This window comes from Henningerozyma blattae, chromosome 4, assembly GCF_000315915.1.
Source record: "Henningerozyma blattae CBS 6284 chromosome 4, complete genome".
Classification (NCBI taxonomy): Eukaryota; Fungi; Ascomycota; class Saccharomycetes; order Saccharomycetales; family Saccharomycetaceae; genus Henningerozyma; species Henningerozyma blattae.
Genome location: NC_020188.1, coordinates 375,927 through 394,471, shown reverse-complemented (window position 1 = coordinate 394,471; position 18,545 = coordinate 375,927). Strand labels below are relative to the sequence as shown.

General features: G+C 33.1%; 8 protein-coding genes across 8 annotated transcripts; 6 read left to right on the top strand and 2 right to left on the bottom strand.

Annotated features, from left to right (window-relative positions):
• Positions 1 to 289: 289 nt before the first annotated feature.
• On the top strand, positions 290 to 508 carry MRPL39 (mitochondrial 54S ribosomal protein bL33m; the record flags this gene model as incomplete). Its single annotated transcript, XM_004180137.1, has 1 exon — positions 290 to 508. One exon carries the CDS (start codon positions 290 to 292, stop codon positions 506 to 508), a length of 219 nt encoding a protein of 72 aa, XP_004180185.1.
• Positions 509 to 1,093: 585 nt separating this feature from the next.
• SPT5 (transcription elongation factor SPT5) lies at positions 1,094 to 4,300 on the bottom strand (the record flags this gene model as incomplete). The annotated part of the gene is made up of 1 exon (XM_004180136.1): positions 1,094 to 4,300. The coding sequence occupies one exon, from the start codon at positions 4,298 to 4,300 to the stop codon at positions 1,094 to 1,096; it is 3,207 nt and encodes a 1,068-aa protein (XP_004180184.1).
• A 773-nt stretch (positions 4,301 to 5,073) lies between these two features.
• Positions 5,074 to 5,604, top strand: RAD33 (Rad33p; the record flags this gene model as incomplete). The annotated part of the gene is made up of 1 exon (XM_004180135.1): positions 5,074 to 5,604. One exon carries the CDS (start codon positions 5,074 to 5,076, stop codon positions 5,602 to 5,604), a length of 531 nt encoding a protein of 176 aa, XP_004180183.1.
• Positions 5,605 to 5,909: 305 nt separating this feature from the next.
• Positions 5,910 to 7,172, top strand: NPL3 (mRNA-binding protein NPL3; the record flags this gene model as incomplete). The annotated part of the gene is made up of 1 exon (XM_004180134.1): positions 5,910 to 7,172. The coding sequence occupies one exon, from the start codon at positions 5,910 to 5,912 to the stop codon at positions 7,170 to 7,172; it is 1,263 nt and encodes a 420-aa protein (XP_004180182.1).
• Positions 7,173 to 8,836: 1,664 nt separating this feature from the next.
• Positions 8,837 to 10,594, top strand: GPI17 (GPI-anchor transamidase GPI17; the record flags this gene model as incomplete). Its single annotated transcript, XM_004180133.1, has 1 exon — positions 8,837 to 10,594. One exon carries the CDS (start codon positions 8,837 to 8,839, stop codon positions 10,592 to 10,594), a length of 1,758 nt encoding a protein of 585 aa, XP_004180181.1.
• A 510-nt stretch (positions 10,595 to 11,104) lies between these two features.
• Positions 11,105 to 12,466, top strand: TAF11 (TATA-binding protein-associated factor TAF11; the record flags this gene model as incomplete). The annotated part of the gene is made up of 1 exon (XM_004180132.1): positions 11,105 to 12,466. One exon carries the CDS (start codon positions 11,105 to 11,107, stop codon positions 12,464 to 12,466), a length of 1,362 nt encoding a protein of 453 aa, XP_004180180.1.
• A 1,051-nt stretch (positions 12,467 to 13,517) lies between these two features.
• Positions 13,518 to 14,519, bottom strand: PPM1 (leucine carboxy methyltransferase; the record flags this gene model as incomplete). Its single annotated transcript, XM_004180131.1, has 1 exon — positions 13,518 to 14,519. The coding sequence occupies one exon, from the start codon at positions 14,517 to 14,519 to the stop codon at positions 13,518 to 13,520; it is 1,002 nt and encodes a 333-aa protein (XP_004180179.1).
• A 483-nt stretch (positions 14,520 to 15,002) lies between these two features.
• TBLA0D01510 (uncharacterized protein) lies at positions 15,003 to 16,904 on the top strand (the record flags this gene model as incomplete). Its single annotated transcript, XM_004180130.1, has 1 exon — positions 15,003 to 16,904. The coding sequence occupies one exon, from the start codon at positions 15,003 to 15,005 to the stop codon at positions 16,902 to 16,904; it is 1,902 nt and encodes a 633-aa protein (XP_004180178.1).
• Between the last annotated feature and the right edge of the window lie 1,641 nt (positions 16,905 to 18,545).

Sequence of the window (18,545 nt, the reverse complement as noted above, 5' to 3'; positions counted from 1 at the left end):
AATTAGACAAAATTAACGACTAGTAAGTAGCATTTAGAATATAGTAAGAACAATTAAAGATCATTGAAGATGGCATATAGTTGTATGAATTTTACGTGTTGGATATTTCTAGTTTTGATAATCGTGTATATATTTTAAGTTAGGCTATTTAGAAATAATATTTTTCGGAACGGCAAAAATATGGATAGATTTCTTGAGCATGTTAGTTAAATGAAACTTAGCTTAAGAAAGATTAATACAAGACTAAAAGGTACAAACAATAACTCTCAAAACCAGACTAATTTGAAATATGGCCAAAGATAAAGCTAAAACATCCGTTGTGAAATTACTATCTACTGCAGCAACCGGTTTTTCAAGATATATTAGGGTGAAAAGGGGAGCTCCTTTAGTTACACAAGTTAGATACGATCCAATAGCTCAAAGACATGTAGTGTTTACTGAAGCAAAGAAAAGGAAATTTATTCCTCAAAAACCTCTCAATTTTTCTAGAAATCCTAAACAAACATAATATATTATCAATTTTAACATTACACTTATTTAGATAACATTCCAAGATTTTTTGCAAAAGGTACATATTTTCCTTTTATTACTGTTCATAATGGACTTATGGTATTTATTAAAATAACAAGATCGATGTTTTATTCATTTTAAATAATTTTTAAATGATTATCGTATCAAATATGTAAATAAATATTCGGGTATATAGAGAAATAGTTGGATGTTGTAGTCATATCTATCTTTGTAAATAATAATTAAACTGCATCTCAAATTAATTAAAACTCATTAACATAATTAAATTAAATAAGACATCTAGTTATATAATAAGTCGTCAGTTGCTTAAAATACTATGACCCCTGTAAAGGAATATAAGATACATACTTTTGCTATTCTAAAAAAATATCACATTTTCTTGTTATATAAATAGTTATATGAATTCAATATCATAATACACAGAGGAAGCTGGAACCTAAAGAGCCAGTGCCGATTGAATTGCAGTCAGAATACAGGTATTGGTAGCAAAGGCTAGTCTTCCGATATGGAATTGGAGTTCAAATAGGATTAAATTGTTCCTCGTTGGTAGGGTAAAAAATACCTAGTGACCGCCCCAGGTGCTATTACCACCATAATTAGATCTATCACCCTTATCACCCCAGGCAGATCTATTACCCTCTTGATTTCCTCCCCAGGTAGATCCACTACCCTTACCTTTTGCTGATTTGTTACCATTTGCCCATGTTGATGCACCACCATCTCTTGCACCACCTCCCCAAGTTGAAGTACCACCGTAAGATGATCTATCACCACCCCAAGTAGACATGCTACCATTAGAGTCACCACCGGAAGCCCATGTTGAAGCACCTCCCCAACTTGATTTGTTGCCCCAAGATGATGCACCGCCCCATGTTGAAGTAGCTCCAGAACCTTGACCACCCCATGCGGAGGCAGAGCCTGAACCTTGGCCACCCCAAGTAGAAGCACCACCCCATGAGGAAGCATTCCCCCAAGCAGAGGCACCGCCTGACCCACCAGGTCCATTAGAATTTACGGCAGGTGTTTTACCACCATCCATGTTGCTCCAGCCTGGTGTCATACCACCAGCTTGATGCTGTGAGACTGGTGGAAGTGGCCCCCCAGCAGCCATACTTCTTGGAGCGCTAACATATGATGGTCCCATTCTAGCTTGTGGAACTCTACCTCTTCTGCTAACTAATTCATCGTAAGTTATACCTTCACCACCTTCACGATTATAATAGGTTAACTTACGTTTATCCACAGTGATATGTTTATTCTTAGAATGTAATTCTACCGTAGCTTTATCACCATTAACATCTTTAACAATACCTAACTGGCCTTTATATCCCGCAGCACGTATTCTAACAGTTTTACCGAAGGCAACCTCACGACCTACACGGCCTTGTTGTTGTGAAACTGGTCTCATACCTTGTCCCGGAGGTTTCATAGATGCCATTACATCAGGGTTCAATCTTGATAAATCTATTTTTGTTGATAACATGTTACTATCTTTGGAGGAAACAGCTTCAATATTTAGTTGATTTACAATAAATACACCTGCATTTTCAATAATTTTTTTGGACATTACAAAAATATTTTGAGTTTCAATGTATAAAACTTGACCCTCTCTACGGGCACCCAATTTTTCAACTACAGTATCCCCAATTTTGATTTCATTACCATTATTATCAACGGTGGTGACCTTTGTACGTGCTGTATTAATCTTATTTAATATGGAACCTTTAGTTATTGTTGAAACTTTACCTGTATCATCAATTACTTTGAAAATATCATGACCTGCTTGGATGATACATGCTACATTTTTAGCACTCAGTTCAACCATATCATACAAGGCATATTCGCTTGAAGTTGGGGTAGAATCGATAGATTTAGATAAATTGTTGGCCGTAATAGTTACTTCTTCTTTAGTTTGGTTTGACATAAAAGTTACTTGGCCCTTTTTTACTAGTAAGACTAAACCAGCATCACCTTGATGATCACCATCAACAACGGTAACATGATCACCAGGTTTGAATATTTTTCTTAACAATGAAATTGGGAATTCTAATGCACTAGAAAATTCAGGGATTTTAACAGTAGCAATTTCTGTAGTAGTCTTGGTAACAATACCCTTTGAGCCACGTTGTTCACCATTCAATATTTCAACGCTATCACCTGCTTGAAATGTTACACGAGCAGCTTGTGCCTTTTTAATTGCTTGTGATATACTAGTTAAATCAACATTACCATCTTTAGAGCCAAAACGTGCTAATTCCTCAACTGTTGGTTGAATATTCTTTGCTTCAATATGTTGAATTTTATAAGATTTGTATAAATAACCATCAATATAATCTTCATTTTTATAAGTGAAATGGTGGTCATCTCTCTTATATAAATTAGCTTGATCCAATCTTAAAGCCATAGTTGGGTTGAATAGCTGAGGAGGTGATCTAGTAGCGAATGTTGTTCTTCTTGGTTTACGTTGGTTAGTGACTGGATCAATTTCATCAAACTTCCCATAATCTAAACGAGGCACGATTTTCAACATCACTTCTAAATTATTTTCACTAATTTGATCCACAACAGCTAAGTCACCCTTATAGATACCTCTTTTTATTCTAACGTAGCTTCCTTCTTCTAAGCTGACATCGTCAGATTTACTTGGCTTTAATAGCAGTGGTAATTCTTGAACTGGAATTAAAATTTTTTGAGTAATAAAAATATCTGGGATACCATTACAAAATTTTTCAATCACAGATTGTTTTGGGGCTTCGATATAAATTCTACCGGTATAGTTATCTCTTTGGAAAATCGATAAAATCTTTAATTTCTTCTTACCCATAGCTCTGTCTAAATTAAATTTCTTTTTTAATAATTTACGAACTAATTCTTTCTCTTTACCAGGTCTAACACGGACACCCCAAATAGTACCAGTATCAACACTAGGCAACAAGAATCTTTGGGGAACGTAACCGTCTTGGGTAGCAGCACGATATTGTTTGGAACTACTTCTACCGTAACGTTCTCTCAATTCTTTAGCTAATTGTTGAGCATCTTGTTCAGAACTTTTATTTAAATGTTGGTCCAATTGTCTATGTAATCTGTCATCTCTTCCACCTGTGGTACCTTCTTCGTTTTCTTCATCACCACGAGTAATAAAACCTTCACGGACCAATTCTGATTCTTCTTCTTCATCATCGTCTTCATCATCGTCACTGACTTCAGCTTCAATATCCAAGAATCTATTTCTTTCACGACGGCGTTTCTTTTGTGGACCTTCTTCTTCTTCCTCTTCATCATCATCTTCATCAAAATCGTCTTCATCATATTGTCCTAAATCTTCATTAACTTTTTCTCCCCCTTCCTCTTGAGTACTATCGTCACGAGGTCTCTTATTATTATCTGATGCAACATTATTATTATCATTATCATTAGATTGTTCTTGTGCTTCATTTGTAACAGGAGCATTTGAAGCCTCTGCATTATTAGTAACTCTAGTACGTTCTTCTTCATTAACATTTTGGACAAAATTCTCTTCATCTGATGGTGGATTACCTCCTAGATCAGTTTCTGATTTAACTTTATTTGTTGTCTCATTTAAATCTTCATTAGCAGTATTATTTGCAGCACCATTAACTTCAGAAGATTGTTTTTCCATAGGTTCAGATTCTTGATCCTTATCTTCATGATCAAAATCCAGTTCATTTAAATCATCATTTGGAAGTTGTTGTTCATCTTCCAATGGTTTGACTGCGGGGTCTGAAGAACTTTCAACAGTGTCACTCATTATAACTATAATTGTGCCAAATGTACTAGTTTATTATTAATTATTAACTTGTCACTTGATACAGTTACAATATTTTTTTGGTATGATTCTTGAGGAATATAAGATATAAAAAAGTTAGACTACGATTTATTATATAGTTACAAAGTAAAAAACGTCTATTTCAATTAATTATTTCTTATCTTTTAATAGTAATTTTAGCCTCATCTTTTTTTTTGTCAAATTTCTCAAATTAGTTGTTTTCGCAACTTGTGAAAATTCCCTCTGTCCGCAAGAATAAGAACAAGAACAAATAAGAGTACTTTACTTTTTAACCCTATTATGATTGAGTGAAACACGAACAGTTAAAAAGCTTGTCTGGGCAAAATTAGATTTAAAATAATCCATATTGGTGTCTAAGCTTATCACATCATGTTTGTAATTATACTAAAGCGAAGAATGCAATATGCTACTACAAAACTTAGAGGAAAAATCAAAACCTAACACCTCATAGCATGAGGGGGGTATTTAGAATCTAATCCACTAATAGAATTAGTAGTAGGGTTTTATCTGATTGGCTTGTTATGAAAACTTATCGAAAAAAAAGCATGTATTTATATTTCCTGTCATCTCTTTGGCCATTATTTATTTGCAATTAATATGAGATTTTCGGGTTTCGGTTAAGAATTATAATAAATTATTTATAATCATCGAAGAAATAAATATGATGATGATGATAAGAAAACCTAGTACATTTATAGAACGTATGAAATGCACATTTATTGTACACATTAAAAATGTCAGGTAAAAAAGTATCTAACTCACAATTGCAACGGTTTCTCAATGCAAAGCCTCCGCAGGAAATCGAAGATGAAATGCTATTGATATATTCTGAATTATGTGCAGATGCTGATATGATAAAGGATCAATTAGACCAGTTTTTTGACTTGTTACAACTACCGAGAGAATTATATAAGTTATATGATAAAAGAGAGTTCTGCATCGACAATTTGAATATTGTCGATTTCGATAAACTAATAAGAAACACATACCTGTTATTGATATATATGGATAACAAGGCTACAATAGACGAAATGTGGGTGCTTATGGTCCATGGTTGCGGCAGGGACATCCGATATCCAAGCGTTACACTACAAAATCATGTTTTGAGTGTAAAGGATATTCAAAAGATTGCTCAATATGTAGGGATGGACCAAAAAACAGGGATTGTGGAAATGATGGCCACAGCTACTAATGGTAAACATTTATTCCTTACATATCTAGACTTTGCAGAATTAATGGGCAAGTTAGGATTATTAAGGTTTTAAACAATGTATTACCTGTGGTTGTCGTGTGGCACGGTTGTCCCGGGTAACTTTTGTTTAATCCGCGGGGCTAAATTTTCCATCTATTGCTATTTCACTTTTTCCATAGTAGAAATCTGTACATTTTTCGCCATCATGAAAAGTATAAAAGGACACCGCTTTTCCCCATTTTTGGATTTTCGCTACTGTTCTTTAAGAGGATTATGTATTTTCAGCGTTTTTATAAATTACTTTCCAATTGTATTTAGACTAGTTTCATTAATTTTAAGGCTCTAATAAGCTATTAGCATCTTTTTCTGTCAAGTATAATGTCTGAAACTGAACAACAACAAGCTCCGGTCGAAGAACCAGTCGCTGCTCCAGTAGAATCTGTTTCTGTCCCAGTCAGTGAAGAACCTGCTGCTGAAGCCCCAGTCTCAGCTCCAAGTGAACCTGCTGATGATCCAATGGATGGTGCTTCCGAAGATATTCCTCCACAATCTGAAGAAGAGCAACAACAACAGCCAGAACAACAACAAGCTCCAGTAGACAACCAAAGCCAATATCACAACGGTTCTCGCCCAGAACCTCAACCATACTATCAACCACCAATGCATGCTAACAACCAAGTTGAAGAATTATCTACAACAAGATTATTTGTTAGACCTTTCCCATTTGATGTCCAAGAATCCGAATTAAACGAAATTTTTGCTCCATTTGGTGCTATGAAAGAAGTAAAAATCCTAAATGGTTTTGCATTTGTTGAATTCGAAGAACCAGAATCTGCTTCCAAAGCTATTGAAGAAGTTAACGGTAAGACCTTTGCCGATCAGCCATTGGAAGTGTTATTCTCTAAATTACCAGCCAAGAGATACCGTATCACTTTGAGAAACTTACCAGAAGGTTCCTCATGGCAAGATTTGAAAGATTTGGCACGTGAAAACAGTTTAGAAACTACTTTTTCAAGTGTTAATACCAGAGACTTTGATGGTACCGGTGCTTTGGAATTCCCATCTGAAGAAGCCATGAATGATGGTTTAGAAAAATTGAACAATATTGAATATAGAGGTTCTGTCATTACCGTCGAAAGGGATGACAACCCACCACCAATCAGAAAATCAAGCAGAGGTGGCCACAGAGGTAGAGGTGGTTTCAGAGGCCGTGGTGGCTATGGTAGAGGTGCTTATGGCCGTGGTGGCTTCAACAGTCACAGAGGTGGTTACGGTGCCCCAAGAGGCAACTATAGTCGTGGTGGTTACGGTGCACCAAGAGGCAACTATAGCCGTGGTGGTTACGGTGCCCCAAGAGGCAACTATGGCCGTGGTGGCTACGGTGCTCCAAGGGGCAATTACGGCCGTGGCGGTTATGGTGCTCCAAGAGGTGACTACGGTGGCCCAAGAGGTGATTATGGTGCTCCAAGAGGCGATTACGGCGCTTCAAGAAATGACTATGGTCCACCAAGAGGTGACTTTGGTGGTGCCCCACCTCAAAGAGAAGATTATGGTGCTCCAAGAGGTGATTACGGTCCACCAAGAGGTGATTATAGAATGAGAGATGGTGCTCCACGTGAAAGATCTCCACCAAGACAATAGATGAATTTTTCCTGGAATCAATTAGTGGAATTTTTTTTTCATTTATTATCTTTGAATTATTATAATTTTTGGTGTTTTCATATGTTTCTGTTTTGATATTGGATTTTTTTTTTAATTAATGATGGTCTAATTTTTTTATTTTAAGATCTTTTGTTCCTGATTTTTATTGAAACTTTACTTTTTTTAAATAAAAAAGACGTCAAGAAAGAATAAGAATAATAAACTAGAAAGGAAATGTTAATTATTATTTCTGATATGAGTGAGTATATTATAATACGTCCCCACTGATTGGATTATATCTGTATTCTAAGCTTTAACCTTTATGTTTCTAAATTGGTGACCCCCACATTCATTGCTAGTTCAATAATTAAATAATATGAGACCTGAAACTCAAACTTAATTCCTGTATAATCCTATTATTATTTCAATTTTGGTGTTTTCCAAATGTTACTATCTCTGTTTTTATTTCCCTATTGTATATGTTATATTTTATCGTATGTCCATTTTCTTCCCCTCTCCCCCCCTCTCCATAGTGTAGTTTATATGTCCTTCTATTCACGTCTTTCATCTTTAACTAGTATTCAAGCGTCTCTTACTTAACATTGTACAATCATTACTCCAATACAACTGGTATCACTAAAAGTACAAATATATTTTCTTCCTTGAGAATTTTTGCCTGCGAACAAATATAATTAACATCGAATTATTTCAAATTGTACTACAAAGGCTTATTTACTAAGTTTTAATTACACATTATGTCTTTGCATAGAAATAACGATTTGAAAGAGTCTTATTTGTATAGAGTTTAAACTCAAGAGTTTTTCAAGTGTTTGTTTCCATGGCATTGACAAAGATCAATTGTGGTATTTCTGACATAAACTCCAAGCACCAGAAGGTTCTTGTGTTAATGCCTGAAATACTATCATACCCTCCACCCCTGATATTAGTTAATCAATCTTTGATTAACTTTAAAGTTCCTACCTTGACTCCACGGTGATTATGCTCGATGCGTATTGTACAATTCAACCTTTATTTTTTTGGGAAACGTAGTTACCCGGAGCCAATGTTTTGCGAATCCGTTTTCAACTTCAATTCATTAACTGGAATTGCAAATAACGGGCAATTAGCTATTAACTTTAATACACCAAATGAACGAGAGCTTAGTAGGAATGCTAAGACCACATAAGTCTCATTAGGATCTAGATTACGATCAAGCAGTAATTATTTCAGATACTTGTTATGGAGATCCGGTTAGTCCAGGCAATTTTATACTCAAATCAAATAAAGACCCATTTATAAAATTATTGGCCTAATAAGTATTATTATTATCATCACTGTAGAGAAAAACATTGGATAATATTAATATAAGATTTAATATTAATCAAAACAAAAAAATAAAATAAAAATAAAAAAAAGCATAGCAAAACTCATTGCATAAGTAAGATATTGCATAAAACAATTACTACATTGTTTTTGGATACTTTCGTTTAATATAGATTTCAAGACTTCTTAATACCAGTCAAATATTTATTTTGAAAGATATACTTTCGATTCACTTATAGTTCTAATAATCCTTTACACATTTTATTATCATCCTCAATTTACAGGAACAATTTTCATTTTTTTTCATTTTTCTTTTTGCAGATTTTACCATACTTAAAACTATGTCTTCTACATATTCCATCAGAAAACTAACAGCTATAGCATGTGTAGCTCTATATCTCTTTGTTGGTTTCCCATTATGGTATAAGTTGACCACTATTTATAGAGCAGATTTACCATATGAAACTATTGACACGTTGCATTCGAACATATTTAAAGATTTCAAAATGGCTATACCAGTGTATATTAATTCAGCAGGCATCAGGTCAGAAAATTTAATAGATGGTATTCAAACTCAGATTAATACTGAATTAAATGAGTTTGGAATTAATTGGAATATTCAGTTGAATGATCTTACAAATGATAAACTAAATCCAATGGAAGATTATGTGATCGATTTTAAAATAGATGATTCTATTGAATCTTCAACAATTGTAACTAACTTTAATTCAACTTTTTCCACAATTTTACTCAATTCTAATTTTGATATTAAGCAAAATTTCAAAAATTTGTCAGACTTAATCCTGCATAACTTATTTGAGTTAGAATATCAACATTTCCAATCTATCTCTACCTTAAATAATAATGATGCTATTTCTATTACTTATAATCCAAATGTTCATTTAAGTTTAAGTTTGTTGTCAGGTGATGGTTATCCAATTGTATGGGAGATTGATAAAGCTTTGAGAAAAACTTTTAATCCTTTAAGAAAATTATTATCACCTTTAGTGAATTTTACAATAGATACAGATATTATTTATTATAATGATTTGAATTTACATTCTTTGAATCAATTGAATAATATTAAGACCGATAATAAGACTAATAATCCTAAGATTGATATTTCTCATACCATTGATTTATCCGAATTGTCTTATATGAATTATTTTAATGAACCAATTGCATTAAATTTAGTCATACTTTTCCCAAGCATATTAACCTCGCCAGATGGCTTATTATTTATTAACAATTCGACTCAAACTTTGGAATCCACACAAGTTAATAAGGAATTAACTAAACATTATGGGAATTGGGAAAGTTTCTTAGTTCCACAATGGGGAGTATTAATTATTAACAAATATGCTTTAAGCGAATATTCATATTTAAATGAAGAATTTTTAGCACCAATCATTAATGATTTTACTAAAGATTTGTTTAAATTATTAGGTTATATGAATCCAAATGAAAATGATTTAGATTCTCCAATTTTAACAATCAATTCTTTTAAAAGAATACATCTATTACAAAACTTATTTAAAGCTATTGAAACTTTGAAATCATTAACAAAATTAACAAAGCAATTTGAGCAAATGTCCATACCTAAAAATGTTTTAAATGATGTTAAACAAACTTTAAATATTAGAGATGAAATTATTAGCGCGTTGAAAATTAATGCAGAAAATAATGATACCATCAATTGGGAAGGTTTATTGTCTCAAAGTAATCAAATGATTAAATTATCTGAATCTGCATTTTTTAATGGTGAAATGGTTCAACAAAATTTCTTCCCACAGGAACATAAAATCGCTGTTTATTTACCAATGTTAGGGCCATTAACAATGATGATCTTTACTTCACTTTTTAAAATATTTAAAGAGAAGCCAATTGATGAGAACATAATGAAAGAAATTAAAGAAGATGATGAAAAATTTAATCAAAGGGAAAAGATTGAAATTACAGATTCAAATATTGATCAACAAGAAAGTGTTATTTTAAGCATAAAAGAAGATAACGATGATATACAGTTAAATGAAAAAAAAGCGCATTTAGATGATGATGAACAAAACATAGAGAATGTCAACATGAAAGATGATGATTAAGATAAACTTGAATATAAAGATTTATATTCTTGCATCTTAACCTACTTTATGTTTTTGCTTGATCTCTCAACAATTTCTAATCTATATGCAATTTATTCATATACGGTTTTCTTGTTTCTAGTTATGTTTCGTGATTTTATTTTTACTTATTATCTTTTTTTTATCTTAACGGTTACTTTTCTTTTTCCAGTGTAAAATACTTTTTTTTTCTTTATCTGTCCATTTTATATATGCACACACTTTTATCCCTCCTCTCTATTTACTTTGTTATTATTTAGCATTAATATCATTATGACTATATCTATATCATTCAATATTTGTACATTCTATTTAAAAAATTCATAAGTTTTTCGATATAATATTTTTAAAGACATTTTTTAGAAAAAATAAAAGAAGCGAAATAAAAAATATTGTTTTTTATCCTATTATGAAAGAATAAAATTCAAAGTTAAATGAGATAAATTTTCATCTTATCATCTATAATCCTACTGATTTATATTGGTACAAAAAATGGCAGATCCACAAGGTCCTTTAGACGTTATTCCACTGAATAATTACCCGCCAATCCTAACGATTGCAAATTATATTTCAATTAAGCAAATGATTAATCAGATATTAAGTGAAGATAATGAATATGTAAATTGGAAACTGAAAAATTTAAGAACAGGTGGTACAATGAATAATTATATCAATGAGTATAAAGAAAAGATTAATCAGATGAATGAGAATGGAATGAATATTAAATTAATTAAATATAATTCAGACTTACAAGAACTTAAAGATCGTCGAATTCGTAAAAAGTGCCATAAACAAAGAAAAAGGGAAAGACGATTAGCTATGGAAAAGCAAAAATTAATGAAAGATAATATACCAAGTAATGATAAGCAGGATATTCCACAGATAATTGAACCATATCGTTATGAAAAAATAAATAAAATACCAGATGGCTTAATTTTCCCAAGAGATATATATGAAAAGGAGAATGATAAAAGTAAGTATTTTAATTCAATAAGCGATAATAATATGAATGGCTCATCTATAGCTAATGATAATAGTAGCAATATTGTTAATGGGGTAAGTAATAATAATAATGGATATATTTTCCAAACGGAAGAAGATAGTTCAAATGAAAAATTAAATGAAGATGAAAAATATAAATTGTTAATTAACAATTTAGATAATGAACAAACAAATAGATTTGAAGTATTTCATAGAACGTCATTAAACAAGACTCAGATTAAGAAATTAGCTAATACAGTTACTAATCAAAATATCACTGAGAACATTCGAGTCTTTTTACAAGCCATTGGTAAGATGTATATTGATGACTTAATAGAAATTTCTATGGAAGTAAGAAATAAATGGTTAATAGGTAAAATGATCATTCAATTTGATTATAAGAAAAAAATTGGAAATAGATTAAAGAAATTTTTAAAAAAATTAACAATCTTGGTGGCAAGATCATCTACATCACTTGCGAATACAAATAACAATGGTACTCTTGGAAAAGAAAATGAAGAAGAGAATAACGACAACAAACGGATATTTGAATCGGAAGATAGTGTAAATGAGGAAGAAAGTGATTCATTTTTCGAAGATGAGAAAGAAGATTATATTGTAGTAACCAAAGGGAATTTGCTATTAAAGCATAAGGAGAATAATCATTTGGTAAGAGAGGAATTAATTAAATATTATAATGACTTGGTAGTTCAGTTTAACAAGTTAGACGTTAGTATTGAGAAATATAATAATAGTCCTTTGCTGCCTGAACACATTCGTGAAGGTTGGAGGATATATCAATTACAAAGCGAAACTTTCACTAAGGCACAATGGAGGCATCAAGGTGAAAGAGATGGTATGATGTTTCGCTGATGAATAAAGCTATTCGATAGAAGTTAGATGCTTTAAATAGAGCAAACTATTCAGAATTTGATTAAAATATTCCCAAATTATTTCGAATTGCTCTGTGAAATTCAACTGCTAGGCATATAGGACAAATTGAGATAAGACAAAATATTCTAAAGCTATGGGCAGTAGCACAAGCACATGTATAACTGAATCTATTGAAATCCAAATGACTAGATTTATTTATGTTATATATACTTTTATGAAAAGGTTTATTTGTAACTTAATCAAGACAATGTAACAATGTTAGGAACGATTGTGTGTGTTATCAATTCGTTGATATATTTTCATCTATAAATTTTCCGAGCACTAGTAATATTTGATATTTATAGATATTAATCAATGCAAAAATATTATTACAATTATTTTCTTTAGTATTTCCTTATTCCAGCATTATCTGCAATATTAAAACAATTTCAATATCTTTTCGAGCATCGAGTAAAATTTAGAAATATTAAGAAACGGTATTCCAAACAAGGAAGTTTTTGAGAATTAGGGATCCACATTCGGATTCATTTATAGGAAAACATTACATACTTAAATATGAATTTCAATTCTTCAAACAAAAACAAATTTCAATCAAATTTTCTTTATACTACTACATTGAGAAGTAAAAAAACAATATTGGAGTTTATGTGAATCTTACTGCAGGTCGGATTTGTCTTATTTTATAGTGATTATATTGAATATCTGAAATTGAATTGTATGTTGTTATTGTAATAAATTCGATTATTCCCATTCGATCTCTGTAGTATCTTTTAAGTGATAACAACAGTCAGCATAACGTAATCAAAAAATATGGAATTGACTTTTTAAAATATAATATCATAAGATTGATTGTGAATTTTGATCAATATTTTTTTTTGCTAGTACAAATAATGATGCTCATACATAGCACAATACTTTCTTCAAGAATTAAATTTCGAACAACGGGGGGACATTTAAATAAAGGTATTATGTTAAATTATATAAATTTAATAAAGTAATGCGAGTTCTTATGAGAAACCTATAGTAAAAATCACCAACGAATAGATAGTAAAATATAATGAGATTGCATTAATTTTAATTCTTCAATTTCATCCAAGAATTGTAAATTCTTTAATCTTAATTTTCCAACATTAGATAATTTTTCCATATAAAAATCCCATAAAGAAAGAATTTTATAAGCAATTAGATTATCGAACACAGATACCCATCTATTTGAATATTTGTCTATAGAATTATATTTCAATAGTGTGGGCATTGATAAATTTCTTAATTCTATTAGGTTAGAATTCATCATTGCAATGAAACGGTCATTTTCAGAATATGCAATTGGATCATATGAAATCCACAGCCCATGTAAGAAATTTGCTTTAATTGTTTGAATCAATTGATTTGCTACTGAGTCTTCAAGATAGCACATTACACACTCAGTGATGAAAATCGTAGGGATAGCAACATCAATCCCATTTGCAATCAAAATGTCTATGAGAGACCCCTTAGATAAATCCCAGGGAACCATTGAATACCGTGATGTAGAGAATGATGTTAAATAACTGGAGCCATCAATTGCTCTTGATTTAAAATCTAACGAAATTGGGTAATCTACATCAATAAATTTAGTTAGATTAGCATATTGAGGTAAATAATGGAAGGCACGTAGATCTGTACCTGAACCTAAATTAACAATCTGGAATGGTGAGTTATTTAATTGATGAATGTATTGAATGATTGTAAAATCGATGGATACTGTGCGTAAGTAAGTTCCTATATTCATAACTGGTAATGAATGCGCTATAGTGGTATTCAATTTAGATGCTAACCGCCTAGACAAACATGGTTTGAGATGAGCATGGAATTCTTGATACAGTTGGTTATAATTTTCATATAAGCTAGTTATATTTGTGTCATTAAAGTCTTTTATTTGTGGGGGCAAGTAGCCATGAGAAATAGATGCTAGTTTACAACCCAAGGCATCAAAATCAGTTTGTTGTACGGGTGTAAATCGCGGCTGGGAATGGGGGTTGGGTGGAAGCATGAGGCTTGAGGATATTATTGTTGATATGAAGCATAAAATAGAACTGTTCTTTTTGTGTGGGAACAGAATGCACGTGATGACATATGTTACCCTGATATTTTATTTTAGCACGTGATATATTATCTAGTCATAAAGCAGGTAATCTTACTATGAATTATAATAGCCTAAGATTGGTTATTTCTCAAGTTAAGAAAGCGAGGTTTAATATGATGCATGAATTCACAAGAATATTTACTAAGAAAAACACTTACCTATTCTAGTCACGTGGTATGTTTACGTTGTTACCCGCACATTTAACGTGACCTTCATTATAGTTAAGTAGTCACATGTTATAATCACATTCCTCCTTCGCACTAAACAAAGCGGCTTCGCTGAAGTCAATTACAACTAACCGCGTCTCGTCGCGCTAGACCATCGCCTTGCCACCACAGCCTACATAAAGTCGTCATATCCTTCCCCTTCAGGGTCCAACGCGCCAACAGCATGGGTAACTCCGGCTCTCGTCCCCAACATCTCCCTGCGTCTGCTACAGCACCAGCCGCCTCCCTTACTGCCGCCCGTCTCGCTGCCCGTGCAGCTCGTCCAGCTTCTGAACCCAGTTCATCCCCACCTACCCCACCAATAGATGGCCCTGCATCCTCAGACGGTTCTACAGATGATTCCACCCTTCGTGCCCACCTTCGCAGTTACCGCCTAGGTCCTGCTACTTCACGTGATCGTCGACGTTCCTCTTCTGCAGACCCTGCAGCATCTTACCACAGTAGTGTACCGCTAGCACGCCAACTTCGTCACCATTCACTAGGTCAACTCGTGCTGCCTCAGGGTCCCCGTCATAAGCATCGCCAAGGTCACGCCCACTCTGCGTCTCTTGATGCAACCGCAGCTGCCACAACTGCTTCTGCCTCTGCTTCTGTAGCTTCTTCTAATGCAACTACAAGTGCGCCTATACGCCAACCTCCGATCCTTAAGAAGAGTCATTCGTCTGACACACTGCCTTCATCACATCATGGCCATACCACACCACGCCATTTGCAAGCCCATGGTCGGGCCAATCGTGGTCATGTACGCTCGAGTTCACTCACCACTGAACGTATATCGCCTATTACGTCACCACATACCTCACCTCATGACTCACCACACTCGTCACCTCCAACCTCACCATTAGTGTCCGCACTATCAGATTCGAACCCAGTATCTTCTACAGCGCAGCTCAACGTATTAGAGCCCATGATCTCTAACACTTCTGCAGCTTCTGGTGCATCTTCAGGCGTTGCTTCCTCATCATCTCGAATTTCAGTGGAAAAGAAACGACAATATTTAGACCATTTCCCTAAGAATGTTTCGCCCGATGATTCACAAATGACTAGTCCCGTAACGACGCCTTTAACATCTCTCAATCACCCAGCTTCTTCATTAGTCCATTCGAGAAAGGAATTATCTACACTAGATGTAGACTCCGTAATTGAGAAACTATTGGAAGTTGGGTATTCCGGCAAAAAGACTAAGGCATTTGCCATCAAAAACACGGAAATCATTAAAATCTGTGCACGAGTGCGCGAGATCTTCCTATCACAACCTGCATTGCTTGAACTGTCACCACCAGTGAAAATTGCTGGTGATATTCACGGCCAATTTCATGATCTCTTGCGTCTCTTTCACAAGTGTGGATTCCCACCATCATCCAACTATCTATTTCTAGGTGACTATGTCGACCGTGGTAAGCAATCTCTCGAGACAATTTTGCTGCTCTTGTGTTACAAGATCAAATATCCAGAAAACTTTTTCCTTCTGCGTGGTAATCACGAATGTGCCAACGTGACCAAGGTCTACGGCTTCTATGACGAGTGCAAGCGCCGTTGCAGCGTCAAAATATGGAAGGTCTTTGTAGACACGTTCAATACGTTACCTCTTGTGTCAGTGGTTGCCAAAAAAATATTTTGTGTTCATGGCGGGTTATCGCCTGTGTTGAATTCACTCGATGAGATCAAGCATGTAGCCCGCCCCACCGATGTGCCGGATTTTGGTCTTGTTAATGATTTACTATGGTCAGATCCAACTGATTCACCCAATGAATGGGAGGATAATGAAAGAGGAGTCAGTTTCTGTTACAACTCGGTATCTATCAACAAGTTCTTGAAAAGGTTCAATTTAGATTTGGTTTGTAGAGCTCACATGGTAGTCGAAGACGGCTACGAGTTTTTCAATAATAGAACCCTGGTAACTGTATTCAGTGCACCAAATTATTGCGGAGAGTTTGATAATTGGGGTGCTGTCATGAGTGTTGATAAGAACTTGTTATGTAGTTTTGAATTATTGGATCCGTTAGACAACGAAACTTTAAAGAGGATTATGAAGCGTATATCTAACACAAACACAACTGAGTAGCTATTGATTCCTTCGAAGTGAATTCTTCGCTAGTCTGTAAAAGGATCCGCGAACAAAAAACCCTCACATAAAAAAAGATCCGCATATTATAAAAATAGCAAACAAAATAAAACATCCAAGTACTCTCACTCCTTGTCCTGTAATATAGTATAGACTTTGCATTATTATAAATCCAATTATTGCATCCTATGTTGTTTCTATGTTTCCATGTTGCCATATTTTCATATTTTCATACTTTCATACTTTCATACTTCCATATTTCCATGCTCCCATGTTTCTTATACCCTCACTTTCATATCATAATTTATCTCATAGAGATATGCATATACTTGTTCAATCTGTTTATATTCCATAGTCATTTATAAAACTAATATTACTCTTTTTTTCATATCATTCTTCTTTGTATATATTTTTGTATTTCTGTTGCTTTTTCCCAATTTCTATTTCTTCGTATATTCATACTTATATTCGTACATTAGAAAAGAATTTAAAAAGAATTTAAAAAGAATTTAAAAAATAATAAAAAAATATTAGCCGAGGTTTCTTATTTGGTCGGTAAACTTCTATATAATAAAATAAAAATTCAAGAGGTAGAAGCTTACAAATAATATTATATATTGTATGAATACTATCTTGGAAATTAAAAAGTAAATAATCAAAGAAAGGGATAGTAAATTGTATTCGAGAATAAAATGTTGAATTGTGTATGCTACTCAGCTAAACGTTCTGTGGTACATGATATATCTATGGCTTTATTTAAGAAATTATACTAATTGAGAAAGTTAGGCTCCTGTTTAGTAAATAGTAGTTTGAGAAAATTTTTAGCTTGTTTATTTCTATAGAATGTTTTATCAAATGAGTCCTATGTGAAGCTCTATCTCATAGCTCATCCACCTTCGACAAACAGAATAATAGTTTTAGAAAGGTATTATTCCATTGTGTGGGTTTTGAGTTAGTATTGGAATCAGTGGGTATATCATCTGGTATTTCACCCAAGGGTTATCCAATAAATGGATTAGGTTTTTATAAGTGAAATACAAGAAATATTGATTGTTATCAGCAGAGGCTATGAAGTTAGAAAGGCAATAAGATAATGTAAAAACTAATATTTCTCTAAGATAACATAGAACTTAGATCTAATATCCTTCGAAATATTTATGGTAAGATTGGTGTTAAAACTTTTAGCAAATCCCTATATTTACAACTACTCTCCAACAAAACCCATAATAGTACCTAAAGAATTTTACCTGTTGGAGTAAAATTCTTTGGAATGTTTTGACTCAGCTCACCCCAGCAGCTTGCCTATTGTCGATTCATTAAAAAGATCTTGTAGTATTAATTTAGGAATAAGCTATCTAAAATTATTTGAGCAGCGCCACATATCTTACCCCTAGATCTAGAAATACAATAGTCTATTGCATCTTCTATTAATATAGGAGAAATTGCTGTTCTTAATATAAGATCAATCCTCAAGTGTTTTAAATAGTGAGTTACGGCCTTAGGATATATACTCTAAAATATTCATAGTATATAATAAGAGTCAATATAAACATCTGAGACTAATATCATATATTTGCACATTATTGTAAAACCTATACATGATTAGTGTCGAAGAAACAATTTATTACAACACTATTTAAC